Genomic DNA, 24,607 nt, shown 5'->3' with positions numbered 1-24,607 from the left:
TCTTCCCATATTGAACATGATCGTAAAACATGTTAAAGAAAGACCTTTTCGATATTAATTATTCTTACGTTTAAGTGATATTGTATATTGTTTGTCCTCTGTAATACAGGCCTACTGTTATTCAAAAGGCAGATATGAGGTGGACCATAAATGCGTCACAAACGTAAAGAATGTGATTAATGCATATTAGTTCATATTTAATCTGCAGTATATTACATTTCATCTGCATAAAAAGTACATTATTCTTAATTATAGATGTTGCTCGTCAAATTGATTGCAATTTGCCAGTACTGCTACATTTTGTAAAGCAAAGTTTCTTGCTGTTCAAGAACATTAAAATGCAGAAAGTAAACTCTCTCACATACATAACTGAAAACTCGCACTGACTGTACATAAACCATTCGTGACCCTTAAATTTTCCCTGCTGCCACTAAAGTGCAAAGAACTCTTGAAGAATTGGCAAAGATAAAGAAAACCACCATAGTTTTGTTCCTATAGAAAACAAACTCATACTGCACATGCAAACATGTTCAAACTCATTCAGATTGAACGTCAGAACACATTAAACCACAGAACCCTTTGCTCGGCTTAACAGTTAATTAAGTAAATCAATTTGATTGATATTAGACTTATCTAAAAATTCTGGCACTAATGTTTCTCGGCAATGTGAGACTATTATAAGTTGACTTCATAATAGGCCAATTAGGAGCCTATTTTGCAAACATACTTTATCTAACTTGAGATGAAAAATGCAGAAGAAGCGTTGTCAAGCCATTAAGGGAACAGTCACAACAGAGAAGAAAGAGGGAACACAAAATACTCTCAGAGTATTATTATAAGCACATTAAACAGAACATGTAAAAACAGGACAGACTGTGGTGAATTCACACAGACACATCAGTAACTCACAAATGAAACAAACTTTATATAAAAAAAATCTAGAATATGTTTACAGCTGTGGCATCACAGGCAATAACAGAGGCGTTATTTTGATGAGAACATGTTGTCCATGGAACATCAGAAATGAGTCTCTCTATGGACACCCAACAGTGTGACGCATTTCACACCGCTGAACAAAAGTATACAAGCCAAACAAGAGGAGATTTTAGGCCCATCGTTGTGTCTCAATAAGAAATATAAAAGTGATGATTGTCCCCAAAACTGTTGCAGTCAGGAGTCCAAAGTAATCTTTTGACGTTCCTTGGACAACAAATTCTGATGAAAATAAAGTTTATAGGGTCAGTTTCACAGACTGGACTAAGACTAATGCCGGATTAGACCTTAGTCTATACTAGTTTTAGGCATTTAAGAAGCTTTCATGAACTTGGCTTAAATTTGCCTTAGTTAGTCGGAGACTAAAGAATCCTGGAGTAAGGTAAGTAACAAATTGTGCTCATAAAAACCCTGAAATGGAACAAAAAACACCGGGACTGGAGTGACTCCTGGGACAAACAACAGCCGAGGCGAGAAGATTTTGTTTAAAAAAAACAAAGTGAGAATGAAAAAACATGATTTTAAAAAATGTGTCAGTTATTGTGAGTAAAAACCAGATTCATCTGGCGTCTGTAATTCAAGTTAGTCTTCATTTAGATCAGAGCTCGAAGACCAAAGACGGCCTGCTATAAGGTTCGATTTGGTCCAGCAGATGTTTGTAGGTTAAAAAAAATTACATTAATTTTAAAAAATGATAATATAATTAGTTATCCAGTTTTATTTTGTGAGATAAAAAGATTCTTTAAGGGCGCCCTGGTAGCTGACTTGGTATGGCGTGTGCTCCATGTAGAAAGGCTGTAGTCTGCCAGGATTTGATCCCAGCTCATGGCCCTTTACTGCATGTCATCTCGTCTGTCTCCCACCTGTCCTGTCCAATAAAGAAAATAAAAGGGCAAAAACTCATCTAAAAAGCTCTTTATTTATCTAGGATCCCCTTTTCATAATCTGAGCGGTCAGGCTGGGTGGCACTTTGCGCAGGATAAATTAATTTAAAGTTAATTAAGGGACCTCTGGATCTTAGTACCATTTTGCATCACGTGTGTGCACTTTTCAGTTTTCAGTTTCAGTTTGGGCCCTCTAACGCAAAAAGTCTGGAAACCCCTATTTAGATATTCCAAATAATCCGTGCTTCATCACAAACAGTATTAATCAGATGTTAAACCTGCCTCTTTGAAGCATAAAATCAAGATTCAATTTAGTCCTAGAAATGCTCTAATCCTCCCTTTTGCAGTCAGCTTAGTTTAATCCAGAACAGACTGAATCTACGACTATTTTAAGATCAATCTCTGCAAGTCAGTTTGAGTTAAGACAGCTCAAACAGGCATTTTAGTCTGGGACTAGGCTTAAGCTTTGTCTGTGAAACCAGCCCGTGGACTATTACTTTAAGTCTACAGAATCTTACATTTGTTAAAATCTTATTAATGTTTGCAAAGCTGCCCACGCAGTACAAATACTACGTGGATATAAAACAAATGAGCAGCCATCATCCATCATGGCAAAAGCATGTTATTCAAATATCAGCATCATGTCAGCCGATGTGCCAAAGTGACAATTATGTGACTAAAATCAATGTGACTCAATGCACTGCCACTTAACATCAGAGGGATATCCTATAAAACCACTTGTATAAAAGTTTTGAAATGTTACATTATTATCACTGTATTATTGATGATAAAAGGACCATGCAGTTTGATTTAGTACCTACCACACAAAAGTAGTGTACACATATACAGTCTTTTTAGTACTCTTTCATAAACACTTAAACACTTATCATTATGTGTTTTCCATCATTTTCTCAAAAAGTTCATATTCTTTCAACCATATTGGAGTTTATCTTGTATTTACAACACAATCTGAATCTGTGCTGCTGTGTGAAATGTTCAACTTCCAAACCCTCCCAGAACGAGGTCGCTACTGAACCTGGAAGACGTTGATTTTGCTCGTGTTCTTTAGCGTCTGTCGCCGGTTGCAGAACCAAACCCGCACAACCTCTCGGTCATAGTTTAGCTCCCTTGCAATTTCTGTAATCTCCTGGCCCGTTGGCAGCGCGTTCTTCTCAAAGTAGGAGTTAAGAACTTCTATTGCCTGCGGCGTGAAACTGGTGCGTCGCTTGCGTTTTTTGGACGGTTCGCCGCCAACAAACTCCATCAGATTCTGCTGGCCTTTCTGGTTCCAGTGCTCGGCTTCAGCCAGCCACTTCTCCAACACCGGCTTCAGCTTCTGAGCGCTTTTTGGAGTGATATCCAGCTTCTCAAACCTGTGGTACAAAACAAAGTCCAGTATGACATATTTTACAAGTACATTTTATGAAGTGTATCTCAAATTCATCCCTATGAATTCACATAAACCCTATTTGCAGGAAAGTACACAATGTTGATGTTTTGGTTACTAGTCCACCAAACTTTAACCAACCTACTGACAAATGTCTCATTATTTAATTTTATTTACTTACTTACCTTTATATAATGATGAGTACATTGCTGTCCATATCAAAATACCCCTTTAAATCATAAACCATTTCGAAAATTCTTCAAACTGTTACTGAATGTTGACTTTTTTGCTGAGATTTAGATAAGAAGATTGTTAAGGCTCTCATAACTATGAGGCAGCAGCCAGAAACCAATTAGCTTAGGCCAAAGACTGGAAACAGGGGAGAAACAGCTTTGTATGAAGCAAACAAAATCTGCACCTCTAAAGCTCACTACCTAACACATTAAACCGAATCTTATTTGTTTAATCCATACAAAAACTGGTAAACTAGGTACCGATATACTAATGCCTTGGTCACACTACATGACTCTGAAAGTTGTCAGATGAGGTCAACTTTCGTCTCCTGTCCTCCCCCACCTGCCTGCTCTCATTGGATGTAGCTGTTGCCTGGCTTCCCTAACCGTCCCCAACACGATCAGATATTAATCCTGCTTTGGGCTTTTCACACTGCGGGATAACTTAGCCCCTTTTAACACACACATTGTTAACTCAGGTTTAAGCTAAGCCCAGGACTATATGATTCACACTGCCCTTCATCTTGCTCTGGGTTAAAGCCTCTGTACACCCACACAGGTGTTTTGCGTTGATCTGGCTGATTATCTTCTTCTTCTAATCTTTTAGCCCAGGGTTTAGATGATTTTCAGGGGATAACCCCGCTCCAGAGCAGGGCCAGCTAGCCCTAGGCCAAGGTTGGAGTTGGCCCATTTTGGATTGTGCCAGTGTGAAAACTCTTTTAACCCCAACTGCTCTCCTAACCTTTGCAGTGTGACGAGCCCTCATTGTATTTTATGGGTGTCTGAGAGGCAGCAGCGTGTTCTTGTTGAACTCTAGATCACGTGTTTTGACAGTTCACACGTCGTGATTGTTGCTCACAGTAATATGCAGCAGTTCGCCTCTGATCTGGCGGCTTCTGACAGCGATCTCCAAAACCTCTCAGCCCGTGGAAAATAAAGGTTTAAAATCCTGTCTTCGCATCTAACTATAACGCTGCAAAAAGAGTAAATAATATTTTCAAAAATGTCAAACAATACTTTTATAAAATCATTTTGATTTGGGCACCCCAGTAGCTCAATTGGTAAAGCTTGTGGCCCATGTACTGAAGCAGTAAAGTCCTCTGCAGCGGCCTGGGTTAAATTCTGACCTGCGTCCCTCTGCTGCGAGTTTTACCATCTCTCTCCCCCGCTTTCCTATCTCCAGCTGCACCATCTACATAATACGGGCAAAAATCCCAAAAACATAATTTAAAAAAAATGATTTATAGGAGATAAACAATATGAACAATAAGTCACAGTTCTTACAATCATCTTACAATCAAGTCATTACCATTCAAAACATGTTGCAACTTTTACAAATGTCAGTGTGATACACTCAGTCCGCTAAGCATGACTGCACTAACATGATGAGAGTAGAACAAAGCCTCTATATACCTGGCAACATGAAAAAGGGAACTCATTTACCTGCAAATGGCAGACTGGCTGTAGGCCGGACCCTCTGTTGCAGTTAGAGCCTGCCCTACTTGTGTCTGAGTAAGCCCCAAGGACAGCCGACGGATCTTGAAATTCTTGGCAAACTCGCGGATTTCCTCCAGATTAATGCCTTCCTCGCTGCTGACTACCTGCTGGGGTTCTACGATCAAGAAGAACCTGGTTAAAAATATCTACCTACTTAAAATGGATCTATGTTTAGATACGAGGAGCAGGTGTACATACTGCTGACAAGCTGGCCCACTTTTGCTATGTCTCCACAGGTGATGGGTACAGTGGAGGAGAGCGTGGTGGCGGTCTTCAGTACAGACGGCTGCGGGGCGATGACAACTGGCGACTGAGTGGCAGTTGTTACCAAAGCCTGAGAGGGAACAAATAAATGTTATTCTTAGACGTGACATGTCAAAAAAAAATCATATGTAAATACCTTCAGGAATAGTTCATGATCTGTCAATTAAATGAGTCTATCACAGGTGATGTAGTCATTTTTGGTCTGTTTCAGTGTAAATGCAGGGATTATTTAGTCTTTTCTGATATAAAAACAGAATTCAGACAGATGTTTATAGTCTACCTGTGTGTTCGGTTTGGTAAGTGTTGGAGCGGCAGTAGCTTTCGGCAGAACCGCAGCAGAAGTTGCCACCGCCGCAGGTCCGTTCCCCACTGTGGCGATGATCTGGCCCTGGGTGTTAAGAAGCAGCTGTGGGGCGACTGTCTGGACCTGGAGACCCTGGAGCGGGAGGGTTGATGCCGCAGCCCCTCCAGCCAGAGAGGCTGGGTTCACCAACAGCGGGAGGGTTCCTATGACCTGTAAATATTGTTTGAGATTAAAAGAAATAAACATGAATAATTGAATGTTAATATCTGTGGTCGATTTTCAACTCTCTGTCATGGCAGTGGTTTTTACTTCTGCGAAATAAGTATGTCCTATTAGCAGCTCACTTGGAAGAAAATCGTGTCTTTCAAGATTAAACACTGCAGCACTAAGTTCAATGAGCTGTAATAATGTTAAGATTGAGCGCTGGAACTGTTTGAGAGGACAAATCAGTTTATGCTCTACTGACTTGAAATAGCACTGCTGATTGATGTTAACTGAAGGCTGGGGCTTTTATTCCCAAAACAGAAACACAACACAAAAGTGGTTTGATTGTCCTGAGAGAGGGTGTGATTATCAATCAATAAGCATCGATATCAAACCTGCAAGAAGGTATAAGCAGTACTACATAAGAGTGGCACATTGTCTGTAAATTACTTGTTTTTAACACCTTTCTAATTTTGTTATGAATGATGTCTTTTGTTGAGATTCTGATTGGGCAACATCAAGTGAAACGCTGCACTCATAATCAATGCATGGCTATTTAACTGTCTTGCAGCAGACTCATGCAAAATAGGGAGTGTGTAAATATGGACAAAAGTGTCGACATGATATAAACTTTCTGAAGCCTATCATGAAGCCTAATGTTACTCTATAATTCAGTGCTTTAACTGCAGACTAGAGACTCCATTAACAGTGACAAACAGCTAGATCTGTGTTGTATATGTCTGTTTGCTCTTCACTTCACTCACACACTTGCAGCCAACTGCTCCTCATTCTAGGAAGAGTCAGGTGAAGAGAGTGTATCTGACTGTATGATTGTATGATGTCACAATTAAGTTAGACTTTACCCTTAACCGTTTATTTTATGACCCTACATTGCTGTTTCCATCTCTCTCCTCTGCTCTCTGTAAGAGTTGCATGCATACACACACACGCATGCATGCACGCACGCACGCACGCGCACACACACACACACACACACACAGTGATGGGTGTGGGCGACTCTATTTGCTCTTTAGAACATAGCTGCTGTGAAACAATCATAAAATGATGTTTTAATTCTCAGATTCACTGCTTTGCTCTTGCTGGTGGCGATCCCTCTCTGAATTCACTCTCTCCTGCTCATTGAACAGGGGAGAAGGGTTTTAAATGGTTCGTTTACAAACAGTTCTGCATATTTTACCTTTAAGGCATCTAAGATGCTGGCACAGATGGGTTAAATGCAGAGACTGAACGTCACTGTATGTTGAATTCTGTGTAATTGTATATGTGACAATAAAGTTGACCTTTAAAGTTGACCATTGACCTTTATCTTCCCTTGAGCTGGAAGTACAAAGTAGAAACAGTGGGGGTAGGTGCATAAGACAGAGATTCAAATCCAGACTCTAATATAATATAATATAATGAACTGAGTAGCAGTATTTTATGCCACCCACCTGTCCCTGGGCATTTGTGATGATCTGGCTGGTGATGCCAGCCATGTTGGACATGGCACTGGTGATGATGGGAGTAGAGGTGAGAGAACTGAGGAACTGCGGCTGAGCTCCCAAGGAAGCAGCATTAATCTGAGCAGAAAAACCAAACAGCTGTTAAATGACTGACATGATATGAACAGTTGAAGAATTTAAAATAAATTCTTGAAGCAGATTTCTTACAATAGCAGGATTGATGGAGAGTCCTGCAGTCTGGAGTGCTGCTACAGATATGTTGGACTGCGAGACAGTAGTGGTGGCCGAGGTTGCCTGGGCTGCCGCCATCTGAGCAGCGGTGACCTGTGCGTTGGTCACCTGCGTTGGCTGAGACGTCACCTGCTGCACAGCCGCCTGCACCGGCTGCACGGAGGCTGCCTGAGGCTGAAACATCGTCTGTGCATTTGTGTGCAGTTGGGGTTGGACTGAGTTCAGGACCGTCGCAGCTGAGGAAAGATACAGTAAACAACCAGTTATTGTTTTGTAATCAAGTTAGTCAAGGTGAGAAAACAGACTAAAACATTTTAACAGAGCCACATAAGCAGCTCTGTGAGGGTTGATGCTTTGAGCTAAATGCTACGTCAGTATGCTAACCAGCTCACAATGGCATCATTAACATGCTTATGTTTAAGAGGTATGAACTTAACCGTGTTTACCATTAAAGTTTAGCATGTTAGCATGCCAACATTTGCTAACTAGCACTAAACACACAGCACAGCTGTGTGTTTAACTAGCACTAAACACACAGCTGTGCTCTGTGTTTAGTGCTAGTTAAACACACAGCTGTGCTCTGTGTTTAGTGCTCTGTGTTTAACTAGCACTAAACACAGAGCACAGCTGGTCCCAAACTGAAGTATAGGGCGAATTAAATTTCTGACCTGATGATGGTGACAGAAGAAAAGTTAAGAGATCACCAACATTATTATAAATCATCCTGACAACATAAATATCTGAACCAAATTTCACTCTAATCCATCCAAAAGCTGTTGAGACATGCCACTTTAAAACCACAAATGTCAGCATCACGGTGGTGCTAGAAAAGATGTCAGGGGATCATCGATATCATTAGGATTCTTCTTCTGGGCACAAGGAAGGTCTGTTCAAAATTTCATCACAATCCATCCAATAGTTGTAGAGATACTTCAGTGAGGGCTAAAGTGGTAAACTGACCAACTGGCAGACATTATCAATTCTAGAGCCATGTTACTAGCATGGCTAACTAGAAATTGTAGTTAACGTTAACAGTATTGGGGGTGACACATTAGAAAATAACTCATTAGAGTATTCAAATAACTTTTTTATTTAAACATGTTAACGTAACACGTTAGTTTTGCAATTGAAGAAATGAGTCATTTATTTGCGTTTTCAAGTATGCAAAAATTCTGTCACTGTTACAATTTTACCATATTTAAACTGCACTGTCACTGAGGAAGACTCTGAAAAGGACGTTTTTGCATTTGAGACAAAGGACACACACAGCCTACAGTCTTGGTGGACACCGAAATCAAATCAATACTCCAGCATCATCCAGTGTACTTGTGGAGAGGCTATTCAGCATTGGAAGTCTGTTCCGAGAGCATTAGTTGGGTGAGTCATTTTTTAAAGTTAAATTCTACCCAACACCGACTGTCAATATTAAAGATGGATATTTTGAAGTTGTGTGTCAGGTCTAGCCAAAATCAAGATGAAAAAAATGTGTCTATGAGAAGCTAAATGGGAAGCACATATAAGCAGATTTGTGTTTTACCTTGGAGGCCAGCAAACGGCAGTTTGAGGAGGTTTCCAGCTGCGGTAGCTGCTGCAAACCCAGGGAGAGTGGCTACATTGGTGGTAGGCAAGGTGAGAACAGCCAGACCACCCTGTCCACCGATGGAGCCCGCCATACTGAGGGGGATGAGCAGGGGTTGCCCCAGGGATCCTGTCTGGGCCATCATACCTGTCATCAGAGTGGCCAAACTTTCCTGGGTCAGCACCTAAAGTAGTATCATAAAAGATTTGCCTTACATCAACATTTGTGACAGGGATGAACTGAGTAATGTTTTCTCAGATTATATATTCTCCTGATTCATCTATTTTCACAGGTATTCAGGTGTTTTTATTGGGGCAATTTATTAGACTAAACACTTCTATCTAGAGATACCATTTTTCCCTTCCCTATCAACTTCGATATTGTTGTATGGCTGCAGTTTAAACTCTTTGTAAAACATGAATAAATACATACAGAAAATGAATGCCATAGAACATGACTTTGCCATCCTGGGAAAAAAGGCATACAGGACACTGCTATATTCTTTTCATTCTTATTCTTGTGTAAATCTTAAATACGTAAATATGTAAGAATACAAGCAGGATGACACAGCTGCAATTTTGTTGTGCAGGCACAACGGCAATAAAGTTTTTGAATCTTGAATCTATTAGTATCAGTATTTAACCAACCCTACATTTTTCACTGACTGTGCATTCAAATACTCGGTTTTTCTCTACGCCACAGTTGATTTGTTTTGGTTACTATCTCGCAGTGATATTGTCTGAATGTTCTTCAATTGCTGGAAATGTTGTACCAAGAATTTCTACAGCCTCGGGTTCAGTGTTCAAGTGTTTGGGGTCAAATTTGTTTGTCAGATTTTTTGTTCCATTTACCAGAGCCTCAGCCAGTGACTTCAGTGAATCCTTGTAAATGTTTTTATCTTGTTTTGTCCTTCATGTCCTTCCTGCACTTTCAAGGCAACTTCACCCTACGCTCTTGTTAAATTCTGTCCTTGGTTTTAGGTCAAAGCAAACTAACGAGACAACCAAACTACTGACTACAACCTTTTCTTCTCTGATGACTTCAGATGAATATGGAAAGTCCTCAGTGTGTACATCCACAGTCATACCTGCGGACAGCCTTGTACAGTGATGGGCATGGCAGCCTGGGGCTGCGGCAGGGACACACTGACGGGAACAGCAGGAGTAAGCGTTTGGACAGCGGGGGCTGGAGCCTCAACAGACACCACCTGCTGCTCACCCAGCACTGCAGGAGCACAGCCAAGGTTGGTTCTTAGTGACATTTGAAGTGGTTTTTCACAGCTAATATTAACATTTCAGTTGAAATGTGCCATGTACATATGAATAATAAGTAACCTACTGGAGCTGTCCATCATTATATACTCTAACCATGATTTACCTGCTCCCCCAGCGCTCTGGGGTGCAGCAAGTCCATCCTGCGTGCCGCCAACCTCAGGTTGCTCTGCAAGCCGAGCCACTCCCTCCTCAGCTTTGCCTTCACTCTTCCCATCAGGTGCGGATGATGGCAGAGAGGCATCGACCTCTACTTCCAGCACACGAATAGTCTCATGGCCAGACATCACAATGACCTGCACAATAATTAGGAGTAAAAGCAGAAATTAGTCAAATGCAAAAAAGAATCTCCTGCTCTTGTCTATTTCTTTTGTTCAAGGTGCAATTATAATTTTATAGTAGATAAAGTAAATAAAACATTTTAACACGATAAAGATCTCACTTGATATAGCACCTGATGGATCACAAAAATCCAATAGCTAAATCTAATATTTGTTCACTTCATCAATTCCCCCTTTAACTACATGTAGTGAATCTGATTCATGGTATGCAATAATGAAAGGCCTAGAGGAGACGCAGCGAAACAACCTTGGCTGGAGGACAAGGTGCAGAGAGACAATGCAGGAAGAGAGAGGAGGATGCATACCTGGTTGTCTTTGGCAGGGGAATTTCAAAGTGCAGGATTTAAATGGCTGAAAAAAGACTTCTGCAGTCAGACAGTGAATGGCTAAGGAGAACAGAGAAGCCGAGCACATGTTAGGACACAATGACTCAAAAGAAAACACCAAAAAAAGAAAGAGACACAAATGAAAGGAGCATGAGTACACCAAAACAATGATAAGAGCATCAGCCAACAAGCAGCTCAAGCAATGCTTCCTTCAAAGCTCCCCGCTGTACACCAGTGAAGAGCATTGCTTTTGTTTGCTGACTATGTCTACACAGAATGTTACTAGAGAGAGAAAAAAACCACAATTAATTATTAAGCATGGCAGTTTAAAGAACGGTAATCCTCACAAGCATAAAGCAGCAGGTATTATTAGGTGATAAAACACGAAAGTAGGCACTGATTTCAATGAACTTGCGTGGAAGTTAATCATTCCATTATGGCATGGTATGTTGGCACATGGAGGGTGACGGGAGCAAACAGGAGCAAAGAACCTGAAGACAACATCAAGTTGTCAGTGTTTGGTTGAGCTCAGTGGGGTTATAGTAGAAAGAGAAGGCCCTTCGATGTGCTTTAACACAGTAGTTCTCAACCTGAGGGTCACAAGATAATTTCATTGCTATTGTTTACCCTTTATTCCTGTCTGTCGGTTTTACAAATATTTACCGTTGAAAAGTATTAAAAAGAGCTACTGAACTTAATGAAGCAGCATTCTTATTTCCTGAATAGTAAAAGTTTTGGGCATACAAGGTTTCTGCCTGACAGTGACGATAAAATAAAATATTATAGGAAGCAGCATGAAATGTGAGCCAGGAAGCAGCTCCCAGCTACATCAACCCCTTTAAAGACATTCAACATGAGGTTCTAGTGCTCAGAAATATAGCTTGCCTCAAGAAATGTAACAGCAACCTCACTGATAGTTAAACCTTGAAACCAGGGGTGTCAAACTCAGTTCCATCCTGGGAAACATCCGCATTATGGCTGCCCTCAAAGGTTTTAAAAAGGACAGCTAAAAAAATTAAAAACATATATTCTTCTCCTGGCCTGTGGTGCTATTTATCTATTTAGACAGTTTCGGTGTGAGGTGGAGAGTTTTGGAGATATCAGCTGTAGAGATGCCTGCCTTTACCCCAATATAAGGGAACTAGATGGCAGTCGGCTTGTGGTGCACAACAAGATCAGTGGATTAACTTGAATAGCAGGGTCTTGATCTCTGGAAAGAGGCATTGCTGTTGAGGTTTTGGCCTTTCCCTCTGATGAATTTATTTATAAGATTATCTCATCTAAGGGATACAAAGAAAAGAAAAGGAAAAAAATACAAAAGAAAAAATAAACAGAGTGCATTATAAGAATGCACGACAACATCTGCCTACACATCATCTGTATCGGCAGGTAAAGACTTTAAAATGAAATAATGACATTGTCACAAGATGAGCATCTCTGCCGACAAGACAACGCTCCAATTGGACCAGTGCGCAGGGTCATGCTAGTTGTGTATAACTCCACTACAACAGAGAGTTGTTGGTGTGTTTGCATCAATAGTGAGTAGTTGTAACACAGCTCATACCCTTAAACAAACAAGGGGTGTAAACATAACACTGGCTCTACACATACTTTAACTGAGGTAGTATTCTAAGTACATACTATACTATAGTCTTTCAAGTTTTTTTGGTGCGTTGAGCACCACAGGCTGAGTTCCATCTAGTCGCATTATACTGGAGTGAAGGCAGACATCTCCAAAACAATTTAGATGGATAAATAACACAACAGGCCAGAAGAAAAAAATATGTATTAGTGATTTTAGGGTGAACCATCCCTTAAAGTGTAAGACTACATCAATGTAACTACTATTGCCTCCTTATTCGATTATTATTGGATGCCACCAGTATGTGGATAACAAAATGGGGGTGCATTCTGGGACATGCAGTTTATCGATACATCCATACCGTCATGATTATATTCTCATGCAGACCACATAATATGAGGTGCTGGGCTGGATGAGGCCCACAGGCCTTGAGTCTAACACACGTTAGACTCGTTACACACGTTATAAAACATGTTCTGAACAGACACATTACGCACACTAACAAAGAGTAACGTTTGCATTTTGTAACATAAACTATACTATAAACTTAACAGACTTCTGAGTCCAGCATGAGGCATGGTGGGAAATGAGGCTGTATTTTAGACTAGGGGGACTGCTTTCACATTACATTACCTGAACCAGTGATATAATTTGCCTTAGAGTAGATTTGTGGGGGGGTACAGGTCGCGATCAGCAACCTGATTACCACTCAAAGAGGCTGAGAACCACTACAGGACAGGTGAGTGTTACCTGCTCATTGACAGTAAGTGGGGCATCTTTGGCAGGGAGATCCTGGGAGTTCATGGCTCGCTGCACCACCTCAGTCACTGTCTTCCTGGCATCCTGAGTAAACAAACATTGTTTAAAGAAACACAGAGACTGATCCTCTTGATTTAGTGTGTGACAACTTAATCCACTCCTAATATGTTTTTAGCTACTTCAAGAGTAAAAATATATCTCAAGTTTCGTGATGGTGAGCTCTGTTAGTGCACAGTAGACACACTTTTTTAGGGAAAAGCTCGTTACAAAAGACCCACATGCAGAGCACTGTTTTTTATTCATGGCTATTTCTGTCATTGCAGGACCAGACTATTTGGAGGGGCCTATAAACAGGCCATACTGTGTTGCACTAAAGCTGCACAAAACGTGACGAAACGCGCTGACCGTGGGCATGAAGTGGTTACAAATTCATCACGGATCAGAAAAAGATTGAAGCTGGTGCATTTCCCCCTGCAATGCCCCGCTAGAAATGAGGATCTGTCAAAACTTCAGCGGGTGTTGATGGGCTCCCCACCCCCATCCTGGCCAATAAAAGTCTCGCCGCGTCGGCTACTTTTGAAGACATGCACCAACCACCAAGTACAGGCGACAGAAATCATCTCGACCCGTGCCTAGAGACCGAATATTATGTATTTCCCTCTCTTTATCATAAATATATAAATTATGCTAATTACGAACATTGCATATTAACCAAAACTCATTTCCTCTCGCCATTTCGCTGCTATTCGCGAAGAGCAGGCTAGAATAGACTTCGGTTATTATATGCAACTTACCGCGTAAATGCAGCTTATTTTCTGTAATCCCTCGCTCTTATAAAGGTTCTTGTCACAGTTTGTTTCAGTCACACATAATTAAAAATTCATCTCAGCTCCCAGACAGGCGCTGTGACTGCACACAAAAGAGGTATTTGCATTGATAAGGAGGGTTGCAATGTTAGGATCTCCTCTCTCTTAATATTTAATGACGATGCCCTTTCTGCAACAGTTCAGATAATCAAAAATCCTTGACGTGTCCCACAAAAGCCTATTTGAGCTGTAAAGTCGGACAAAATTGCCACAAAATTGGCCTTTTGCACTACGTCATGAACATAATTTATGCAAGAAAAAATCTTGCATTGAAAAATGTCTGCCTCGACTTGAGAGGTGCCATGGTTCTCTTAAAGGGGACGTACCTCAAATAAGAGCTGAGCAGAACGAAGCACTGACACGCTGAAATAATACATTTAACACCGCTGCTGTGCCAACAATAGCACGACAACTGCTCTTTTTTTAGTTTTATTAAAAAAAAAACAAAAAAAAACCACGCACATGAAGTATGCACGCAAAAACGGTCCATACCGTGCGTACATATAGCACGTTAAGGGAGGGGGAGGGAAAAAAGAGAATAAAAAGTCACACATATTCAAAATAATGCATGATCAATCCACAAGATAGCATATAATTAGTTTAATTGTCTTATTTTAAGCCCTCTTAACGTGGTGGCATACTGATGTAGTTCTTTTTGGTTTGGAGCTCATCCATCTCTTCTTGTCAATATGGAATTTTCCAATAATAAAATTAGCTGCACATTATCCTTGTCATTACCCTCAAAACATCCAATAAAGTCTCTATCTTGCAATTAAATTATTTGCCCAGTTTTCCTTCTCAGTAATCAGACAGAAAGTGCAACAATATTCAATGCCATTTCTGAATGTGTCTGATGTCTTTTTGCTGAATATATTCAGTGTATAATTCTAAAGGAAACCTCTTTTACTTCATTACTAATACTGCTTTTTGCCCTAAATAGTATGTGTAAATGATAAAAAAAAAAAAAAAAAGCTGTTTATTTCAATGAATTATTATAATTTTTGACTGCTATTGGCTTTGTAAAAAAACATTTTTGTGGAGCTGTTTTTTATGGGCCTGTTTTGTTTTTGTTTATCGGAAGCTGAATAAAATAGCCCTATTCAAGGACTCCTCTGGCTGGGAATTCCCTCTGCCTAACTAACAATTAGACTGCATAATAGTCTCACACCTGCTGTGTTTTTGTGTGAGTTTTGTTGAACCAAGATGGAGGAGAAGCTGTAGTTATTGTGTCCTGATTGCACACATAAAAATATTTCCTCCAAGTAGTTTTCATAAAAGAAAGACCTGTACAGTCTTACCATCTTGAACACTGTATATATTTGTTAGCTGAGAAATATATCGCCCTATCAATTAAAAAAAAATCATATGCAAGTCTGAATCCTGACATAATGAATTAAACAATAATTCCATCCTATAGTATGTGTGTAACCCTAATTACAGGAAAAGGCATATTTAGGATTTCTGGGTCCCTTCCTGTGATCACCTTTTACCACACTGAAACTGTTAACCTTGAAACAGAAAATGAAAATGGGAGAAGTGTGCCAGACTTACATACTTATTAATGACTTTAAACAGGCCTGTTACATCTGAGTTCCCGGTGCTGCCGGTGCTGTTTGTCCCTTTTCCTCTTCTGGAACTCTTCGATGTGGGAACTGTTGTTTTTCATCCTGGGATTTTTTTTTTTTTTTTTGCGCTACTGTGAACTTATATTTTGAATTTGTGCCTTTATAGTCTGGGCTTTTTATTATACTTACTTTACTGTATTTTTGATTTATGTGTTATATAAATAAATCCTCTGAATTTAGTCATTTTAAAGGCGTCTTTTTGTGGTCAAGCTGGGTTAGTTACGGCCACCAAAGGGTGGGGTGTAGCAAGGCCCTTGTTCCTAAAAACATGAACAATGGTTGCATTACAGCAAGTGCAATACCAGAATTCAGTCATCATTCATTTTATCATTTATGCATTTTCCCCATTAAAAACTATTATATTTTGAGTCCCTCTTAAAGTGGAAACCAAAAAGCTGTTGCTATTACATTCATGAGTATGTTAAATGCTGTTCTTTGTCCTTGTATTTTTTTCAACCTAAGCTTGTTCCCTATGAAATTATCCTTACTGTATCTTCTCCCCCTTTTCTCGTCTTTGACTCACCAATTTGAGTATTGTTTCTGCTGTTATTTCTGTGTTCTGTATTTATATATAAAGCTGTGATATTTTTTGTCATCGGAATTGTGCTGCAAATTGTTACTGGTGTTGCTGGAAATGTAATGATGGGTGAATTTCACGAAGCTGGTTCAGTTTCAGGGTCCTGGTATTGTTCATGCTGGCTCACTGTCACACTGTCATAGCTAATTGGGACACTTGAATAAAACAGTGGCATCATTAATGTAACACCTGTGCTTTTCCTATCATGACAAGTCAAAATGTCTGGTGTGATAACAGCCTATTGTGCAATATTTATGGTGCCCAATACAGACAGTTCATTACAAGTCAATGGCAGAAAAATGAAACGGCTCATTAATATCAACACTAACACTTGTTGTTTTGTTTTATTTTGTGTTGTATTGTTAAATTATATCAATATAACACAAGAGAAAGATAAGTATTAGACCACGTACAGAGTACCAGGCACTATCTTTGTACATTTTTAGAGTACAACTGCAAGGATTAGTCGATTTGCTACTTCTCTTTGTCCTTGAGTTTTGGACTGTTTATTAGACAAAATAAGCTATTTAAAGACACCACTTTGGATTCTGGGAAATTGCAGGGAGCATTTTTCACATTTTTTTCAACATTTTATAGACTAAACGTATTTGTGCAATTGATCAGCAGATTAATTGATAATGAAAATAATCATTGGTTGCATTCCTAACATCCATTTTACTGATGATTCTTTGTCAAGTATCTCATTGTGTTAATATTTGCAAAAGCACTAATAGTCATCCCTCCAATATTGTTGCAACAGAAAAAGATAAATATCAATATGGAGGTGTATGGTCAAGAATATTGTGATATTCGATGTCCATATTGCCCAGCCTTACTAGATCTAGCTAACAATTAGCTAGTTAGCTAACTATTTATCTATGCCTATTTCACTAAGTATCCTGACAACAAACCCTCTAAATCTCGCGTCCTATGTGCTTAAGTGTTATTCCTTCTAAATATATGCTGACCTTGTATTTAAATCAAATTTTTGAGTCTTTTCTAGAAGTCAACAGTTCACCTTCATTCACTCTTGAACTCTCCTCCGTTTCTACCTGTAGGGGGCGCGCGCACGTAAAACACTGCGTGCGTGTTACCACAGAGAGAGGACGTCTGACGTCACCACTTCCACAACAACAAGAAGCTGAAAAACAAGGAAGTGAGTGATTGTGAAGAAGCAGCCGTAACCTGTTATAAGGCCGTGACAAGACACACTTGAGCTCCGTTTAATCTGATATTCCTCAGTCCGCGGATCAGTCCACAACAATGAACAACAAAGGTATTTTCTCCAGACATTTCTTTAAAAAAAAAATAAATCAGCTGTTCGCCGTACGACGCTGACGTTATAACCAGAGATGAAGAGCTGTCGTTATGGCCATCTGAAGCGGACTTCACGTTTAGCAACGTTACATGACAATAAACGGACGCTACGAAGCAAACACGTTGAGCTTGGGCATCTAGTTTATTATGAAATACTGTTTGTGTTAATAATGAGCGTCTAAATTTATTGTCACCTTACATCACCACAGCATTAGTGGCCAGGTCACATATTTTCAGTTAGCTAGCATCATTCAACACAGGCAGCTTTTTAAAGGCGAAGACATGATTTTTCTGTTTTGGCTTACATGCATGGGAATCTAACCCTGAATAATCTATTATTAATATTGTAGGTTTGTATAGTATGAATACAGTATAAGTATATTGATATGAACATCATATATCTCCTTTTATCTTTTTTACTTTGCGCCTTATTTCAACATACTCAGATCTTTTGTTATTACCCATACGCATACACACACGATTACGTTCAGTATCGATTAATCTAACGATTATTTGGTCTAATGAATGTCAGTAAATAGGACAAAATGCTCATAATATATTTGCAATGCCTTAAAGTCTTATTTTGTGTGACAATATAAAAAAAAACAGTAAATATTCACATTTGTTAAGGTGGAACTAAATCATTTTACCTTAAAATGTACTGAAATGATTAATCAATTATCAAACTGATTTTCTATGAGATGAACGATAAATAGCAGAAATGTATATAATTTATTTACTTGTTTGTTCATTATTCTGATAAAGAAACTATATATGATAAATATTGGTTCTAATAATATCTGATTTGGCAGATTATGTCAAAGTATTTAATTTGATTCTCAATCAAAATGCTCTACAAAATCCAAATATATATTTGTGAAGTTTCAAGGTACTTAAATAGAGAAAATAAACAAACATTTAAATAGTTAGAACTGTTGTTTATGTTTTAATAGTGATGTCAGATTTAGTGTGATCAGAACGATGGCATATCAAATCATCCATCCTTGCTCACTACATATTATCCTTTCTTACCCTCAGGTGTGCATAAACTACAGTTATTTAAACTTTTTATATTTTAATTTTCAAATCATGAAATTACCACTTATTGGTATTGGCTATGTGAAGCAGGTAATTATCAATTATCATATTGGCTGAAAAAAACCCATATCATGCATCTCTAAATCTTCTATCAAATTACTAATTTAATAGTAGACTAATCATTTCAGCTCTGTTTAGATGTTTTATTCGCTTGTTTTGATGCCTCAAGTCTTTTTTTCTGTTGTTTTGCCAATTTTTCAGCACTGGTCCTTAAAAAACATTTTTATTGTTAATTGTTATTATTAACTGAATATTGTCAGGTTGTGGACAAAACAAGACATTTAAGGACGTCATATTGCGCTTTCTGATCAACATGTTTAACAATTTTCTGACATTTTATGGATGAAACAACCAATCAGTTAATTCAGAAAATTATTAACATATTGGATAGTGAAAATAATTCTTAGTTGCAGCCCTAATAATTTCACAACTCTGTGCCACAAAGACACTATCAGTCACTCAACCTGGGATTTCCGTGTGTCACTGTTAGGACTAAAGGACGACCATTTGCTTAAAGTAAAATGTTGTTTTACAGGTTCATATCCACAGCAGGCTGTGTACCCTCAGCAGAGCTCTGCACCTGTATACCCTCCTGCTATGCAAATGTCTCCTCAGGCACCTCCTTACACAGACACGCCACCTGCATATTCTGAGGTAACTGTTACATTTATATGCCATCTGATAACACAATAAATACTCAGAATGAACATTTCTAAACAGTTTTTTTCCTCATTGTGTTTTTGCAGATATACCAGCCCAGATATGTGCTTCCACCTCAGGTGCCTGGTCAGTTGCCTCAGATGTCCTCTCCCTACCCTGGTGCTCAGGTGTTCATGCCCATGCAGCCACACATGCCTGTTGGGCCGGTGGGTCAGAACGTCCCCATGGCTTACTACCCCATGGGAGCCGTGTACCCGCCTGGCTCAACAGTGATGGTGGAAGGCGGCTTTGATACTGGTGCTCGCTTCACAGCAGGCAGCAGCGTTTCCATCCCAGTGAGTATCCTCCCAGTTCAATGACTTAAAGGGATAGTTAGGCTTATTTGAAGTGGGGCTGTAAAAGGCAGTGGTTCTCAAATAGGAATCCATGGCACCCTGTCAGGGAGTCTGTAAAAGCTTCTTTTTTTTTCTTTTTTGTACAAAAGGCGTCATAATTCAACAAATAACATTTTAAACCTAAAATAGTTGATAGATAATGTTCTAAACTACTATCTAAAACTGTAAAGAGCAAGATAACTGGTTGCTCTGAACAATGTGTCGGGTGCCCTTGGAGAACAGAGAAAAAATAAACAGGATTATCAGGAAGGCAATCCAGGCAGTCCTAAAAATAAATGGGCAGGACAAGGAAAGAAAAATAAAAAGCCTTTATTGCACGTTTAAAATGCCAACATAAATATTACAGGTCTTTGTCAGGGCTTTGAACTTCATTCCCTCATCATTAGCATATATTTTTTGGAGTGCCTGGATTGCCTTCTATAACTCTTAATAAATATATGTAATACTTCCTCTCACCAGTCAAGCATGTGTCACCCACACGCAACCCATTAATAGTCAAAACCGGTTCTCTCTACACAGGTATTCCGTGTTGACATGGTGCAAATATTTTTAATGCATGTCTAATATCTTTCTAATGTATTTATCTTGTGTTGTTCTTTTGTATAAGTTTAAAAAAGTTGGCTATCAGCGTTTCCCAGTCCTGTTCCTCGGGGCGCTCTGCTCTGCATGTTTTAGGTGTTTCCTGCACCAACACACCTGATTCAGATAATCAGCTCATCATCAAACCTCTGCAGAAGCCTGATAACGACCCGATCATTTAAATTAAGTGTGTTGGAGCAAGGAAACATCTATAACATGCAGGGCAGAGGGACTCAAGGACCAGGATTGGGAAAGGCTAAGTCAGTTTATTTCGAAGAGAGATGCATGCAGGGGTCCCCTGGTAAATTTTCTTTCTTGTAAGGGGTCCTTGGCTAAGACAAAATTGAGAAGCTCTGGTATAAGGTATTTATTAATAGTCAATGTATTACCTACAGTAACTTTCTGGCACACCACCACTTTGGATAAGCAAAGAGGAGTACCAGCACAGAACCTAAGCAATGAACTGTCATGGACAGTGTCAGCAGCAAAACAGACCTAAACCACCTAAAAAAAAAAATAAACACCACTTTAAGTTTAAGTTATATGTAGAATTTTTTCATTAACTTTATCTTGCTGGCAAAGAGCAAAAACAGCGATTATATCTCACAGAGCAAAGGAGTTGTCTACCGCTGCTTCAATCTGTTAGTCTGTTTGTGTTCTGTGAGTTTGGTGAATCTGAACAAACCAATGAAAACACATAAGTCCCACAATAACACAGACTAACCATTAGATCAAAACAGTGGTAGACCAGCAACTCCCAGGGTCTGTGAGGTAAAACGTTTTTGCCTTCGGAGTCTGGTGAAACAGCAGCATTTGGCTTATGTAACAGTGGTTTCCCATTGAAAAAGGATGTCTGATGACAAGATAAAACTGTGAAAATATTCTAAATATAGCATACGCCTAAACTGATGGATTTTTCTTTCTGTTGCTGCTGAGCCTGTACACAGGCCTACATTGCTTAGCTTCCTGATGTACCGACCAGCATCTACTGTAGCTAATACACTGACGATGGATCAGTGCATCATACAACCCCACTGAAGAAGGTCCAAAGTATCCCTATAAAGGAGCCGGAATTATTGCAGTTAGGACAATGCAGTGTCATCTTGTGTTTGGACAACAGAATATTTTAAATCCAAAAGTTCTCGACCAATGTTTGTTCTCGTTGCTCCCCTTTTCCAGCCCCCACCTCCTGGACATCCCCCCAACGCCGCTCAGCTGGCCGCCATGCAGGGTGCCAACGTTGTAATGACACAGCGCAAGAATAACTTCTTCCTGGGCGGATCCGGTGGAGGTTATACCATCTGGTAACAGCAAGTCCTCACCTCCCCCTTCATGCCTAAACCGTGTCCCCGTCCCAAAACGATGCCCCAGATCCTCCCCCATCCCATACGCCTCCCTCTTCAGGCTGCTTGGCCATGCCACAATACTGATTTCACCTAACGGAATGTAATATTTTAGAGCCCTCGTGAAAGGTACAGTACTCCACTTCTGACCTAGAGATCAAATGATGAATGCCACCGCCTGAGGAGGACAAATAAAAATTTTTAAACGTTGTAGAATTCATTTCATAATTCCTCATTGGGTCGAACCTCTTCGGTCATTTCAGATCGGACCTCTTTCAGGCATCTGTATTTGTTCAAGAGATCGAATTGATCGCAAATTACACATTGAGATGTTCATGTATACCTGTAAAGCTACGTAAATGAAATGTTGAAATATCTGACCCGCATTATATAGTTTAGCTGCTTTATGGTGAAAGTGAAATGCAGTTACAAAGTTGCTGTGAAAGCGCAAAAAAAAGAAATCTCCACTTGTCTTTTTTGAAAACTTTTAGTGTAGTTAAATTATTAGGTGTGTAATAGTTCATGTAAATACCAGTATGATGATCATGAGAAATTACATTTCAACTATACAAAAAAAAAAGAGTAAGCATCTCGGATGCTCTTAGCTAGAATTGTCTTGTCCTTTGCACAGTATTCAAAATATCACGGCAAATCTGTTGCACAGTGAACTGTCGATCTGACAGATTGTTTTATTTAATCACTTGTAAATTAAATAAATTAAATAAATTAAAGCAAATAATTCAAGAAAAGATTTCATGCAATATCCAAAGTGGTTTACTGTACCTTGTTGGGCAACTTGTAGATGAACATAGTCAAGTGCCAAAGAGCACTGGGGATAGCCCTAATTTAAAGCAAATTAACTTCAGTAAACTTAAAGGAAAGAAATTTAAAGTAAATCCAAATAGTAAGTTGAATGGGAAGGGGTGGTTGGTGTAACATTTTAGCTTTTTTTTGTCTCCTGTTTTCTATTTTCAGTCGGATACCCAGAGTTTATACACTAAATGTTTGATTGTGCAGATTTCAACAACTACCCTTTGTTGTTTCTCTTTGTCTTTTCACACAGCAACATTTTTTTGGTAATTATTCACCGTAGAAAAATGCCACCTTTGTGATAGCGTTAGTTTTTAGGCAACATTTTCAAAAGTTGAGGAGACTTTGTTAAATATTTCAGTGTTTCTTCGTTTTTGTTTCATTACTTTTCCACATCTAAGTGATCTACATGAGTAGTTAGGCTAATAAATTTGTTAGTATAACCAATGAGCTGGTTGTACCAAAGATTTGGTATACAATGCACTTATGTTTGGTTGTGACTTGAAATTTAAAACGTCACAATTTAAAAGCAAACATATCATCTGATGAGATTGTTGGTTAGTTAATGTGTTAATGTCACTTTATGTGGGTTAATTGCATCTTTAAATCGTTGCATATTTTTGCACCTTTGCTATGTACAAATTTGATTAAATACTTTTTATCTGAGATGCACTGCAAAGCAAATCTGAGTGGTTGCAGACAAGGGGCTACTCTCTTTCTTTCTTTCTTTCTTTTAAATTCTGTTTTCATGACTTTTTCAAAGAAAGCTGTGAGAATTTTGAACATTTTTAGATTGTAAAGTTCATCGAGTCCATTTGAGAGTAACGTCAAGACGTGTCGTGTTGTTCAGTAGCCTGAAAGTGTATGCAAAAAGTTTGCAATGAGGCTATATCACTGTCAGCATTGTAGTTCATTGAAATACATTTTTTTTGTGCTGGTAAATAAACTTATTTAGAATCTTGACGTAATATGCTATCTTGCAAACTTAAATAAGGTATCTAACTATATAAGTCTGTATAGATACCATAAATATTTGTAGATATTCTTCATTTTGGTGTCTGGTAGCGTCATGTGTCACTGGGTATCCGACATACCATATCAAGTTTTAACAGCTGTGGCCACCAGAAAACAAATGCTGTTGCTGTCGACCAACGCGGAGTGATTTTCAGCGATATTTAAGTGAGAGGGAGCAGCTGTCTGGAAACGTACGAGTGCACGAAGCTACTACACCAGACGTGACTGACATGTTTCTAAAGTGGCTCAATATTCCTTTACTCTCACTCACGCTGCAGTTTGCTTTGCTGGGGAAGAGGCCACAGCTATCAAAGCTTATAAAATATGATTTAAACAAATGTTTTCTTCTTCTTCTTTTTTTTTTTTTTTTTTAAATCCATCTCTGCTCCGATTGTTTGTAAAGCAGCATAATGGTGGCTTTGTCCCAGCAATATGAAGTACTGTAAATTACAGCTGACCAGTAGATGCTATGCCAACCACAGCCAGCAAATGGATCACCCTTTGTTGAAGGATTATGGACATTTATAGTTCAGGGATTCTCTTTACAATATTTTGTAAAAAAAAATAAGAAAAAAAAAGATGTATGTACTGAAGTGATGTGATAGACTTTGGTACACGTTCTATCTTTTAAGATTACTAAAGGAGATGAGTGTCAAAGATGGAATACTTTGAAAAAAGAACTTAGGTGCACTTAACTTTTTTATACTAAACTTAAAATTTAAAATGTAAGTTTAGAATAAAGGTTATTTTGGAAATTTGAAATGCTGCATGTTTGTTTAATTTTATTCGCACATACAAATGTTTTAGAAAAGGGCAGGCATTTATCTCATGTGGAATGAGATAACATCTGGGGTTTTGTTGTGTGGTAAATTTATTGATTTAAAGGTAGAATCAATCGGATCAGCAGGTCTGAGCTGCTTGTAAATGCACCAGAAAGGTAGTTGATTTCTTATTCTCATTCCCAGAATGTCAAATACAAATGTTTTGTGTTGGAAAAACCACTTC

The 24,607-nt window shown here is 39.0% G+C and overlaps 2 protein-coding genes across 2 annotated transcripts; one reads left to right on the top strand and one right to left on the bottom strand.

Annotated features, from left to right (window-relative positions):
* Positions 1-2,217: 2,217 nt before the first annotated feature.
* pou6f1 (POU class 6 homeobox 1) lies at positions 2,218-14,162 on the bottom strand. Its single transcript, XM_084720415.1, has 11 exons — positions 14,113-14,162; positions 13,310-13,402; positions 10,417-10,606; positions 10,127-10,263; positions 8,998-9,223; positions 7,437-7,696; positions 7,218-7,346; positions 5,539-5,772; positions 5,193-5,328; positions 4,941-5,109; positions 2,218-3,250 (listed from the first exon to the last, which is right to left on the bottom strand). The coding sequence occupies exons 2-11, from the start codon at positions 13,361-13,363 to the stop codon at positions 2,905-2,907; spliced, it is 1,881 nt and encodes a 626-aa protein (XP_084576541.1). The 5' UTR covers positions 13,364-13,402; positions 14,113-14,162; the 3' UTR covers positions 2,218-2,904.
* Positions 14,163-17,503: 3,341 nt separating this feature from the next.
* dazap2 (DAZ associated protein 2) lies at positions 17,504-24,364 on the top strand. The gene is made up of 4 exons (XM_084720413.1): positions 17,504-17,662; positions 19,337-19,455; positions 19,548-19,796; positions 21,615-24,364. The coding sequence occupies exons 1-4, from the start codon at positions 17,650-17,652 to the stop codon at positions 21,741-21,743; spliced, it is 510 nt and encodes a 169-aa protein (XP_084576539.1). The 5' UTR covers positions 17,504-17,649; the 3' UTR covers positions 21,744-24,364.
* Positions 24,365-24,607: the final 243 nt, after the last annotated feature.

The sequence above is a fragment of the Lutjanus erythropterus genome, chromosome 6 (assembly GCF_056507025.1).
Source record: "Lutjanus erythropterus isolate fLutEry1 chromosome 6, fLutEry1.hap2, whole genome shotgun sequence".
Classification (NCBI taxonomy): domain Eukaryota; kingdom Metazoa; phylum Chordata; class Actinopteri; order Lutjaniformes; family Lutjanidae; genus Lutjanus; species Lutjanus erythropterus.
This window is presented reverse-complemented; position numbering and strand designations above follow the sequence as displayed.